Source organism: Calidris pugnax, unplaced genomic scaffold, assembly GCF_001431845.1.
Source record: "Calidris pugnax isolate Ruff unplaced genomic scaffold, ASM143184v1 scaffold60, whole genome shotgun sequence".
Classification (NCBI taxonomy): Eukaryota; Metazoa; Chordata; class Aves; order Charadriiformes; family Scolopacidae; genus Calidris; species Calidris pugnax.
This window is the reverse complement of record NW_015090831.1, coordinates 6,519,534-6,532,935: the sequence shown is the minus strand read 5'-3', so window position 1 is coordinate 6,532,935 and position 13,402 is coordinate 6,519,534. Positions and strand designations below refer to the sequence as shown.

The 13,402-nt window shown below is 39.0% G+C and overlaps 1 protein-coding gene across 1 annotated transcript in view; it reads right to left on the bottom strand.

The window, feature by feature from the left end:
* The window catches only part of NCKAP5 (NCK-associated protein 5), a 406,029-nt gene that overhangs the window by 137,596 nt on the left and 255,031 nt on the right, over positions 1-13,402 (bottom strand). The window contains exon 7 of the mRNA XM_014941123.1: positions 27-173. Coding sequence (XP_014796609.1) covers positions 27-173 — 147 coding nt within the window. The remainder of the gene's footprint in view (positions 1-26; positions 174-13,402) is intronic.

Below are 13,402 nucleotides of genomic sequence, written 5' to 3'. Positions count from 1 at the left end.
ATGTGTGAAACCATTGCACTCCTTACCTCCAGAGCTTTCAAACGCTCCAATAGCAATTTTGTCTTTTCTTTTTCCTCTTCAGTGCTGCTGCTTTCTCTTGAATCTTCATCTACTGGTGTGTGATTTTTTTCCATGCCTTCTTTACATTTCCTACTGTCTTCTGACAGCTTTTCCTGAAATGATTTTTTAAAATGTCATTACTCAAGGGTGGAAACGAAGTTAACTATGTAAATATCTTTAAATCTCCCTTGTATATGAATGAAAAAAATACTGAGCAAGTTGCTACTTACATGATTAAAGTACCAAATAAGTGGAGTCTAAGAAACTTGCTGCTATGCCAATTCTGCAAAAGTGCATGCACAACTTAACTGCTACATCTACTTTAATTTTTTTTTTAATAGTGGAACTCATCATCTTTTTAATAAAATAATGTGTATTCTTCTTGCACAGAAGTTGCAATGAAAATTGAGAATACCAGATTTCAATGGAAGCATTTTGCCACAAAGATACAAGGCAATTTATTGAGGAAAAGCTAACATATGTTCATGCCTAATGTATTTCACCTTTCTTCATCTAGAGCTAATATTTGAATTACTAAATAATGGACTGAGAACCAAGCTACCAACTGAATACTGATTTAAGACCCACACTAATATATAACTGGAGAGAATCAAACTGACAGCAAAATTTTCAGAAGTGCCCCAGTCTATTACAAGTCAGTCAGATTGGGTTATTATTAGCTGCTGCTGCTGAGTGGACTATGGCTGCTGAGTTTTAAAAGAGGTCTATAAAAATCATAAGACTGAACAGTGAATCCCACTACCTCCATTAATTATGTGCCCAAGTTCTGTGTTGAGAGAGAGAATGAGACAGAGCAAGCAAAACATCGAGACTATAAGCAGGCAATGTAAAATACTGCCCAAAATGAAAAGGCAGAAATAAGGGGAAAAAAGAAAAACACACAGATGTATGGACTGAATTATCATCTCAGCACAACAAAGTGGGCAGTCTACCTTGTATATCTCATTCTCTAGCTATATAAGCAGATGCAGTGTGGCAACTAGTAAGATTAAGAATGGAAAATATGAGGTACATTAAATAATGGGTGTCAACACAAATCTATAGAAATCCTTTAATGAGCGTTTTCTTTGTGTGCCTTTTTGATAATTCTTATATACAAAGGGCACATACATTCATGACCTTTGGGTTAGTCTTCAAGTGAGATGTATTTCCTGTAACTACTACAGAACACAAACTCTGTCTAAGCATAAAAATATGTATTTTCATGAAGAACCGATCCAGCTTGAATAACTGCGCAACCCTCTTTGAGGGTTAACAGCAAGACATTATCTTAATTAAAACCCATAAACACAACTGAATTAAAAATCAGCACTGTAAATCACATTTCTAAGAATGTCTTTTTAAAATATTAACTAGCTTAGAAATTGACTATAACTACGTTAAAACTTTAATCAAGAAACAATTTTATAAGCCATGGGCTTAATCACTGAATACTCTTACACAAATCACGAGGCCCAGATCTTTCTGAACCTCAAAACATAGACATCAAAGTGCCAGTCCATCAGATTTCCAGCATTAGTGCTATCTTGATCACAAAGGAATCATAAATATAGTAGGTTTTTTGTTTGATTTTTTTTTCTTGCTTGCTACTCACTGGTGCAACGATCAAGCATCTGTAAAACAGTCATTAAACCATTTTCCCTTCAAGTTGCCCTGATGAGCGCATTGACACAAAACACTTTGACGAACTCAGAAAGAAAATATTTGACAAAGGTATCTCTTTGATGTAATTCAAACACACTCACTCACTTTTGGGAGAGAATGTGACATCAAATAGATGTGGCCAACAACGGAAAAAAACAAACATCTGCACAGGGACAACTTTGCTGCTCAAACTAGAGGGCAGCAATTCAAGGGACAGGTAGAAGAAAGCACAGGTTATGACATTTCATCACAGAAAGGGGACTAATACAGCTTCTCTTAGAAGTAAAGAATTAACCCATTCATCTTCTAATTACAAAATTTGATGAACTTGACACACCAGTGGTATAATCAAGAATACACACCCTGTTTTACTTACTACTGTTACCCCTGCTTGAGAATTGAAGTACAGCTCACATATTTTCAAAACTCGTTTATTACTGAGTTTCAGTGTTTCAGGCATGGGCTAAAAAGGTCCTTGATATGTGACCTACCTGAAAAAGCCACAGAACAGAGGAAAACATGACGAACCTTAGAAACTGTCCTCAGGCTTGTGATTTGCTGAGGCCGCTGTCCCATCACTTTACCCAGTTCTACTTCGGTGACACACAGAAAGGATAGAATGGAAAATCCACACTCAAGAAAGCAAAGAAAACAGGTGCTTCGTAAACACCCTTTGTGTTTAAAGCCAAGTCAAGTAAGAGGGAGGATGACAGAGGCTTTTGGAATACCAGAATCCTCTTAAGAGTGAAAAATCTGCTAATATGAAATGCAGTTGCCTGCTGGGAGGAGGCAGGAGGGGCAGAGAGAGGGAGTTGCAAGAGGAAATCTGTATCTCCTACATGATGTTGATCAAATCCTACAGAAAGCTCTGCAGTGAGCTTGCTGAAGGTAGCAAACAATGGCATAGACCAGTTTATCCCTTTTTTGCCCTAAATTCCTATATTTCTTGTGTTATCTTGACTAAAGGCCATATTTTGAATCTTCTAAACAGTCTCTGTCGTACGCCTCACGTATTGCACAACTAAAGGCAGGCTGGGTTTTCATGCTGAACAGCAAAATACTCTCCAGGTCAGAAGTCCAGCAAAGGCAGAGTAAGTGCTATCCCGCTGATTAATGCAGTTTCTTTTTTGGGAAAAGGTAAGAGATGGAAATGGTGCTCTGGAAGTGCACTGGACAGGGAAAAAATGAAAAGCAGAAAAGGGGCAATAAAAGCAATAACCCAGCTCTTGGTCTCCCCAGACCACTAAGCTTAAGACACATGCCTCTACCATGAGAAGATGCGAGCACAGCAGCCTGATAAAAATTCTACAGTAAAGGCTCATCTACATCTTTAATGTTCTGTGTCAACAAAGAAAGAAAAAAATAATAAATATTCACATTTTACTAAAAGGAAACTAGGATTATGGTGCTCACTATAGACCTGTTCCCACAAAAATTAATGAGAAACTTACAATCAAGTCCCATATTCTGTAAGCTTCTCAAGCTGGTTTAAACTGTCATTGCTTTTCTGAAACCAACAGTATTTTGCAAATCTAAAATGACATCCTGCCCTGACCATTATTTCTAAGTATTTCAGTTTGTTCTATAAATCAAACAAATAGTAGACTAATGATGAACCCTTTGATCAAACACCATGGGCCCTATAGCCAATAGAAAACAACAGATGAAAACAGACCCTGCAGTCTGGAAATAGCAAGCTTTCTAGAATCAATGAGAAGATATAAATCACTGAAGACATTGATCTATGAAGCTGTACAACGCAGCGACCTGACCGAGACTTATCAGAAAGCTGGTTTTCAGTTAGATGAAGTAGGAAGGAGCAGTATAACACTCCTTCTTTCCACTAATAAATAAAAGTAAGAGCAATAAATTAAGAGAGCAGGAAATCCACCTGAAATTCCAAATGATAACTTACTGGAATTCGTAGAATATAAAGAAATATTTAGAATTTAAAGCCCACCTTTTCCCTTCCACCCACCTTTCAGAATACTGAACAAGAAAGCGTTTTTACTGTTTATAAACAAAAGGAGTAACTATAGCGATAAAAAGATCACATTGAAGCTTTCAAAAGATAAGAGACGAAGCTTCCTATGTCAGAAATTACCTCCTCCTTCATCCCAAGAAAGGCAAAAAGCTGCTCACCCTCTGGGCACAGCGTTAGTCATTGGGATGCCTTTCCTCCAAGATTTGTCACCTTTTCCAGGAACAGACAGGTGTCAAAGGGATACTTAGCCATCTATTTCTTAACCATTATTATTTCAGAAATTACTGTATTTTTAAACTTTTATTGGTAGTACCATCAGTTGTTTGTTCTTTGCCCTTTCTTGTTTCTTAAGATGCTTTCTAGGAATTACACACACACACAGGAAAAAAAAATGGAAAAAAATGAACTCATCTTAAGATATTTCCACACAATAAAAAAAAAAAAGGTAGCTAGCAAAAATCTAGTCTAGATTTTCTTTTTTACAGTGAAAACACAGCTTGGAACTGCAATTAGACAATAGGAATACTTTTTTTTTTTTTCTCTTTTCTTTTCCCTCCCCTGAGAGTGGTCATATGGCAACTGGAACAGGTTACCCAGGGAGGTTCCTGAATCAGAGAGATACTGCAAACTTCACTGGAAAAGTGACTATAATAATACAACACAGCATAATCTAGTCCTGATATAGCTGGATCTTGACTCTACAGTACTGATTATAGACAGCAATCTTTCACAAGGACACGTGACAAAATTCTGCTTGAGCTAAACAAGAATTAAAAAATCTTTGAAATGCTGATTTTCCCAGTGAGTGCTGGATGACATGAACTGCTTGTCTCGAAACTGATAAGTAATAATTAGAGATGACATCTTTGCTTATAGAAGCTAAAGATCATTTTCATGTGATAAACACAAGTCCTCCACAGAAGTGAAGTGTTTCAGATGCAATGTGGTTAAGATCCCTCAGATACAAACGATCTCTGTTTCAATTTTGGGTGTCAGATTGTGATGCCTGAGTAGGTTTTTAATTCTGAACTCCTTTTAATTCTTCAGCTTCTGAAATTTACTGGAGACAATGGGTTTATAATGGTTACAAATTCAAATTCTTCTGAGAATCATGCCTGCAATTTTCCAAAAAGACACTCTAATCACACGTTTAACCCAAAAATAAAACATATGTAGATTACATAATTAAATACTGCTTATGATTGCTTATAACCACTTATTTGAGAAAAAAACCCTCAAAATTACTCACAACGCAGTTATTAACAGACCACATACAGAGGCAATGGTAACAGGCATCCAAGACTCTAACCAATATTGCACCCAAGCTAAGTGGTTAACTCAGCATCTCAAAACATTTAGCACTTTCTATGGTGTCTCAGGAGCTTCCACAAGACTTTCTAAATATGATATTTACTATATAGTTATCTTACATTGAGGTGACTGAATTTGGTGATCCGGGTACACTACACTACACTTCTAACACTGTTTCCTGCTATAATAAAGGCAGACTCTTAACCTCCAAACCCAAACGGCGATTTACAAATCCATATACAGAATTGTTTATGTAGTAATAAATTGTGAATGTTGTTTCTTGCGAGGCCGTTCTACAGCCTTGATGTATTCTTAGATGATGTACTTTCAGTGTTATTTCTACTGCAGACCTCCTAGTGTTCAGCACTATTCTTCACTGCAACTGAGCGACATGAAACGAGAATTTTCAGACTGTTGATGCAGATAAAAACTGTAGATGATGGTTTCTTTGTACTTTCATGAAAAAAACAGCCCCAAGCTATGCACAAGTAGCTCAGTCTGACTGCACAAGTTGAAAAAAAGGCAGCAATTGCTCCAAGGACTACTGACTTAAAATTCCAACAAGGTTAAAATTGTTTTCCATTGGAACTTGCTCTCCTTTCTCCTCCCACCATGACATTTTTTTCCTTAATCATAATTAACATTTGTTTACAGTGGATCAGTCCCTCTTAAATACGTCCCTTGCAATTTTGCAGTATCCTCAGATATGCTTTATAATGTATTTCATTTGGCAAAATCTGAGATGTATAAAAGACACTTGTATGACAGAGCAATGTGAAGTAAGACTGATGAATTCACAGAACCATAGAATGGTTTGGGTTGGAAGTTCCAACACTCCTGCCATGGGCAGGGACACCTCCCACCAGACCAGGTTGCTCAAAGTCCCATCCAACCTGGCCTTGAACATTTCCAGGGATGGGGCAGCCACTACTTCTCAAGGCAACCTGTTCCAGTGCCTCACCACCCTCATAATGAAGAATTTCTTCCAAATATCTAATCCAAATCTACTCTCTTCTGGTATGAAGCCAAAGCACCTTGTCCTATCACTATCTGCCCTTGTAAAAGGTCCCTCTCCATCTTTCCTGTAGGTCTCCTTTAGTTCCTGGAAGGCTGCAATAACGTCTCCCTGGAGCCTTCTCTTCTCCAGACTGAACAACCCCAACTCTCTCAGTCTTTACAGAAAAGGTGCTCCAGCCCTCTGATCACCTTCATGGCCCTCCATTGGACTTGCTCCAACATCCACAAAGTGTTTTCTGCGAGACGCTTGGGTAGTAGGGAATCCCATAAAACCAAGACTGTAACTGAACAAACAAGTTAGAATACAAAAAAAAAAAAAATTACATGCAACTACACAGAGCAATTTTAATGATCTCTGAGGCTACAGATATCACTTCTGGTTTTACCTTGCTTACTTCTATCTATGTATTCAGCTGTTTTCTCTTGCTTTATTTTCTCCCAGTGGAAGCATAGACTAAAATATAGCTTTGCTTTAGATAGCACATCAGCCAAGTGTAGTAATAATATATTTTTGTTTAGCTAACAGCTTTTGTTCAGAACAAGCTGACCAAAATTGAAGGAAAAGAAAGGAATGCACATATATCACAAAATATTACAGAAACATCCCAAATTGTTCACAGTTTAACATTACCGTTGTCAGGAAAAACATAAAAAATTCTTCTTTTTCATCTCTGGATTTCACTTACAAAAAGAACAGAATGAGCAGTAACATTCCCTAGATTAAATGTGTGATGGATAAGAGAACAAAGTACTTTCTTTATGTTTCTGATATGAGCCTCCTACCACTCGCATATCAATCTAAATGTACTACATATTATTCTTCACTCAAAACACTCCTCACTAGTCAAGCCATCACTGCCACTGAACAGTTCTGCAGTAACATTAATAAATTTCCTGATGATGTTTTTATTGGCTGTTCCATGCACCAGAAACACCTATTCCTTTTGAAAAAGTTCAGATCAAAAAGGACTGTAAAAGAAAACTTTTACAGTGGAGTTCACTATTACATGTACTTATCAGATTAGTAAGAGTAGATGGAGTTTCTCGTCTTTGGGTTCCCAGCTGAACGTCAGTTCTGAGTGTCAAAGTGAACTACGCTAACCTTGTGACCAAATACTGCTGTTGACACCATCCTGGCATTAGTGAATGGATATTCACTCTATCAACAGTACCCTCACCCCTAACACTTCTTATGTCAGAAGTGAAATCAAAGACTGACCATTCTAGAGGTGATTCTTCCAAGAGAGGTTTCAGGCATGGTGGTGGCAGGGCAGCGTGGTAGTAGCTCATTGTGTTTGTTGTTCCTGTTCAATCTGAAAGACTTCAGCTACACTGAACAGCAAAGGTAGCAGCAGAAAAATAAAATGTTCTAGAAGCTAAGCTGTTCCTTCTTCATATGTGTACATAGGATGAGAAGAATATGCACTGTGATTTTTCATGCAGATATTCTCTTATAAATTGGTTCATTATGGTACCCTACTTAAAATAATCATCTTTCCTCCCAGGAAACCTTTATGTAGCATTTAAACTTTCCTGAAGGAGTCTGTAAGTATTAAAGTAACTACACTTCACTAAAGTGACAGTATTAAAATATCTACCTTTGATTGAAGTACAAACAAGCCAAAGTATTCTTAAAATTAAATTCAGTAAATTTTATGTAACAGCAATTAAGGCAATAGAATTACTCTGGATTTAAATTGCTACAAATAAGCCAATTTTCCTTCTCTTTGCAGCCCTTTACTTTTTTTTTTCTTTTTAAATAATGTCTTTTCACTACTTGGAAGAAGGTCAAATCACTCTTTTTAATGAAATGAAAAACTTTAAGTGCATTTTTTTTTCCCCACCAGAAAGTCTCCTAAGTACTTACACTTGTTGATCTAGTTTTTGATAGATGGTTTCTCTAGGGAACATCATGAAGAGGCTCTAAAGGCCATACCTGAAGATGAGCATTAACTAGTATTTTAGAACGACCGTAATACATTAAGTGACTAGTTCTCACCATAAGCACAATTGCAGAAACTGACCTAAGAAGCTACCTGTGGGATTAGGACAAAAAAAATTAGTATACTACTAAATAACCAGGTAATTTTTTGCAAATGTCAGGGAATAGTTGGTTCATCTCACGATCTTGTCAGGAAAACTTCTAAAAGAAGCTCAGAATGCATCTTCCCACAAAAATAAAATGTGGAAACAATCATTCTGGATCAGATTAAGATGTGCACTTTTCAAATATGTTATTATAGTTTAGATTAAATATATTTTACTGAAATTAAAACACTTTTCTTAATCAGCAGTGCACATTCTTTACAAAAAAAATATATTGGTATATTGGTAAGTGTGTTCTTCTTTTAAAATGTTTAAGAGAAAATGTTTATGAATACAGCACAGTCTCTATTTTTCTTCAGAAAAATAAGCAAAATTTTAAATTTTTTCAACTTTGTAAAATTTAAAAAACAGCATTGCTTTCTGATAGTTTGAAAACGTAAATTAACCACAGTTCAAGATGCAGAGTGAACCGTATCTTTTTGGGAGATGTGGAAATAGTAAGCAAGTGACTTGGCCATACAGAAGACTCAACCTTGGAATATCAAGGAATACAAACTGTTTTTTCAACTTTTCTGTGCAAATACTTCTGTCCCTAAACAGCTGACTGCAATAAATGATCTGTATTTATTTGTTTCATTATCCTTACTCAGAAAACACAAAGGATTTGATAGATGAAAACGCTTCATTTTTCCTTGCCGGACCCTCTTGCCCAACCAGAACCTCTTCAAGACCAGCCCAGGATGGGCAATGCTGTGTCAGGTCAACAAAGCAGGTCTAAATCCTGACAGGGATCTGGCTGGGCTAGAGATAGGTAAGACCACTTTATTAAAATCTTCTTTTGGTCAAGAGCCAGGAGACACACTACAGACCTGGGAGCTCTACAAGCAGTTGCCAGATGGGAGATGACAACAGCTCCCTGGGGATCTCATTGCTCTGCTGAGAAACAGCGGGGCTGGAAGTGGCGCTGGGTGCCACGGGCAAGAAGCCCCGCAGCCTTGTCTTCTCCCAGAGCCAAAGCATGGGCTGCCCTCCACCTGCGTGCCAGCACAGCCCTGCTGCTGGCAGCCCTGACTTGACCTGCCCCAGGAACACATGCAGCTCAAGAGCAACAAGGTGGCCTTCACATACAAAGATACCGGCATCTCTCCAAGCAACCGACAGATTATCTTACAACTGATATTTGCTAAAAACTCCAGGAGGTTATTCCAGTCTCTTAGAATTACGAAGCAGAGGCCTGTTAGAGCCACACTCTTTTCTCTCAAATCCATCCCCGGAATTAGAAAAAAAGGCAAGGAGAAGAACACCATTATGGGCAAGATTAAGGCTGCAGAGAACTTGCTCTGCATAAATGGCAAGTCCCTGCATGCACGAGGATGACCCGTGTCAGTCAGGCTGTGAAGCACATCATCACCTTGCTTTCTGAAGACTGCCCCTGAATTTCCATTGTGACCATTTCACATCTACAGGGTTTGGGCAACTTTGGTCAAGAGCCAGGAGACACACTACAGACCTGGGAGCTCTACAAGCAGTTGCCAGATGGGAGATGACAACAGCTCCCTGGGGATCTCATTGCTCTGCTGAGAAACAGCGGGGCTGGAAGTGGCGCTGGGTGCCACGGGCAAGAAGCCCCGCAGCCTTGTCTTCTCCCAGAGCCAAAGCATGGGCTGCCCTCCACCTGCGTGCCAGCACAGCCCTGCTGCTGGCAGCCCTGACTTGACCTGCCCCAGGAACACATGCAGCTCAAGAGCAACAAGGTGGCCTTCACATACAAAGATACCGGCATCTCTCCAAGCAACCGACAGATTATCTTACAACTGATATTTGCTAAAAACTCCAGGAGGTTATTCCAGTCTCTTAGAATTACGAAGCAGAGGCCTGTTAGAGCCACACTCTTTTCTCTCAAATCCATCCCCGGAATTAGAAAAAAAGGCAAGGAGAAGAACACCATTATGGGCAAGATTAAGGCTGCAGAGAACTTGCTCTGCATAAATGGCAAGTCCCTGCATGCACGAGGATGACCCGTGTCAGTCAGGCTGTGAAGCACATCATCACCTTGCTTTCTGAAGACTGCCCCTGAATTTCCATTGTGACCATTTCACATGTACAGGGTTCAGGCTATGTATACAGGCTGATTTTTGTGGATTCATTCCAAAAGCAAGAACTAGAAGAAAGATATAGCAAAAGATAGAAACACTATATCGTAGAGGAAAATCTAAATGTAGAATTACAGTCAGTCTAATTCATAATAGTTCCATCAAATCAATCAATCTTCACCTCTTGTTACTGTCAACGTATAGAGAATTTTGGGAAGGAAAGAACAGCTTGTTTTCTGAGAAACGAGCACACAAACGGAACATTTCAGTTATGAGACTTTGTTGAGTTAAAACAGAACTCCATTGCTGTGTTACTGTATTACAAACAATCAAAAAGGGAAACCTATTTGCACGTAAGTTCCTTGCAACAAAACTGCAATTTTGAAGTGTCTGAAGAGCACCATCATTCTCCTTAGGGGACAAGAATCCAATCTCAATTTAGTTAAATACACGAACAAATATTTATCAGAATCTTTGCACAGTGGTGGCAAACTACCAGAAGAAAAGCCATAAGGAATTTGTTGTTACTGAGGTTGTGCTGGATTTCTCTGTATGGAAAAGCAGTCCAACAGCAAGCATTGTGTCCCTGACAGTCTGGGATTTCCAGTGGGGCTCCCAAGAGTGCGGGTGGCTCCCCTTCTGTCCTTCTCTGGGAGGCACAAAACTGCTAAGCTTTACCTAGTAATATTCTCCTTAATAGCTTAGGAGGCCTGGTTGATGTGGTCTCCTGTGTGCACTTCCAATCCAGAGATACAAGTTTAATTTTAAGGATGTATTTTCTCTTTTTGCAATAAAAGTTAGCATTAAAAATCCTAAGTGGATTTCAGCCAGGGAATTCAACTAGTGCCTTTTTTTCAATTCATGGCCATGCCCCATCTATAAACTGTTACCTCTCAATGGCCTGAACATTAAACTTGTATCATTTTGTTTTAAGATAAAATTATATTGCCAATAGATACCATTTTCCTTCCCATGAAAGAGCTGTTGACACCAACGGCTGTGCAAATTAGAAGTGACAGTCACAACAACTGTTCTGTATTTGAGTCTCACAAAGCATGCAGACAAAAAATTGGGTTGATCTGGCCAACGGTGCCACCTGAAATGTGCCTGTATCACTGATGTAGTCACACCTCTGACACCTGCTTCAGAAAGCAACTGGCAAAACGCTCCAGACTTCATGACTAAGAGCTAGAAGTCTTGTAGGACTGAAGTTATTTTATCTTTGTCTTGAATTTATCAGTATTGAGTCTTTACAGATAAATCTTCTTAGTTTTGGATAAAGAAGGCACAGGTACACGTATTTATATCCAGCAAGAGGGCAGAAAATGAAACAGAATTTTCTTATGTTCAAAGCCCCCCGCACCCTGAAGCTGCAGTGTGAGTTAATGATTGCAATGGGGGTGATGCCCTGCAAATGGGACAGATGTGGAGCTGTGTGCCATTCTTCTCCTGGTGCACGCTAAAGCCTGAGAAATCTCCTCTGAAGTCATTACTTCTCAAAATCTTGTCATCACTCCAGAGCGAGAAAAAGAACAGAGCTGAACCACAGTCACCCAGCCAGCTCTGACTCGGCGAGAAGAGCCCATTAAAATGCTTAGGCTGCAATTGCTCAAACTGTCTGCCACCACTTTGATGTCAGTGTAGTCAGATGGGTGCCGAAACGAGAAGTGAAGCAAAAATGAGACAGGGCACATACCACTTTCAGAAATGAATGGAAGGAATCAAGATGCTCTTCTCCATTGCACTCAGGGCCAAAGAAACATGAAAAAGTGCCCTGCCATTAAGGCTACCTGTAACCCCCATTGCGTCTTTGAGCCAGGCTTCTCTTGGTGTAGACTCAACAGCTTGACCTCAGCACAGGGATCATTTTCCTTGACAAACTCCCCACCCTGTAACTCATATCTTTCTCCTCTTGAATTTGCACAGTCAATCTCTAACTGCACTGTCCACCATAATGAAAATCTCTTCTGCTAAAAAGTAGTCTAGACATGTCAGCTGGTGAATGAGCGTGAGACACTCTGCACTTGCACAGACACTGAGGGAGGACGGGGCCCGTGACGTTAGATGAGGTGAGCTTCAGGCTGTTGAAAACCCAGGATTTCGGTTCCTGCCGATCAAAAGAATGTGCCTGGTCCCCACAGCGTTATTTGTTTGGAGTGTAAATCTCAAGGCAGCACAGTGGGGTTCTGAAAAGGTTACAACCCCTGCAGTCATGAGTTTTTATTTCCCTGAGTTTTTCATACGAATTCATGCACCAAAATCCCTGGATTCCCAAAAGCGAAAACTCACTTCCGTATTTTTTAATAAAAGACAGGATAGTCCCACTTGAAGACCGTCTATGCTCCACTTTGAAATGGATTCCTTTTCTATTAAAAATATTCATACATTAAGCAAATTCATTGGGGGAAGTAAGCATTTTTCCAAATTTAAAAGGAAATACAAAAAGCCTTTCCTTTTTTCAAAAAAATCTCTTCGTTATCTGGCTCAGTACTTCTTAGAGTTCCTGTTATCGCAGAAGCAGTAGTTCATATATATTGATGACATCTTAAATATACCTGAGCTTAAATGATAGGTTGTTACACTCTTTTTACAGACAGAGGTTAAAGATGGACAGATAAAGTGAATTTGTCCAAGGAAATGGAAAAATGTGTAGCAAATGAAAGAATCAAAATCTAGTCTCCCAAACACAGTACTTTAAGCAGCAGATGGTCCTTCCTCTCTGATGTGACCGCACCACGTCTGTCCTGAGCGTTAGTGCACATATTGACAATTCCAGAATTATAACAAACACTGAATTTAAAATAAACTCTCTTCCTCATCTATTTCAATCACTGTACACTGACATAAAGTCAAAAGGAGTTAAAAAAAAAAAAAAAACAAACCTTGAAAGTCTTCGAGTGATCTGTAGTCAGGTAAGACAAATCACAAGGACACGCTTAGGAAGTCAAGAAACCCAAGGTGCTGGTTTGAATGTCTTCTGTTCAAGTACTGCACACAATTATTTCTGGGGATCACTTTCCCTCTTACACAAAGTACTTGTGTCTTGAATAATATTAATATATGAGGTATTGATTTGACCTTCCATGGTCTTTTAGGTGGACAATGCCTACGGGAAACATCATTAAGTTCTTGCGTACTAGAGCCTTTTAGTCAAGTAAACTTTTATGCAAGAGATACAATGGTTCATGGCAATTCAAATTACACATATTCTTACCCACATTTACAT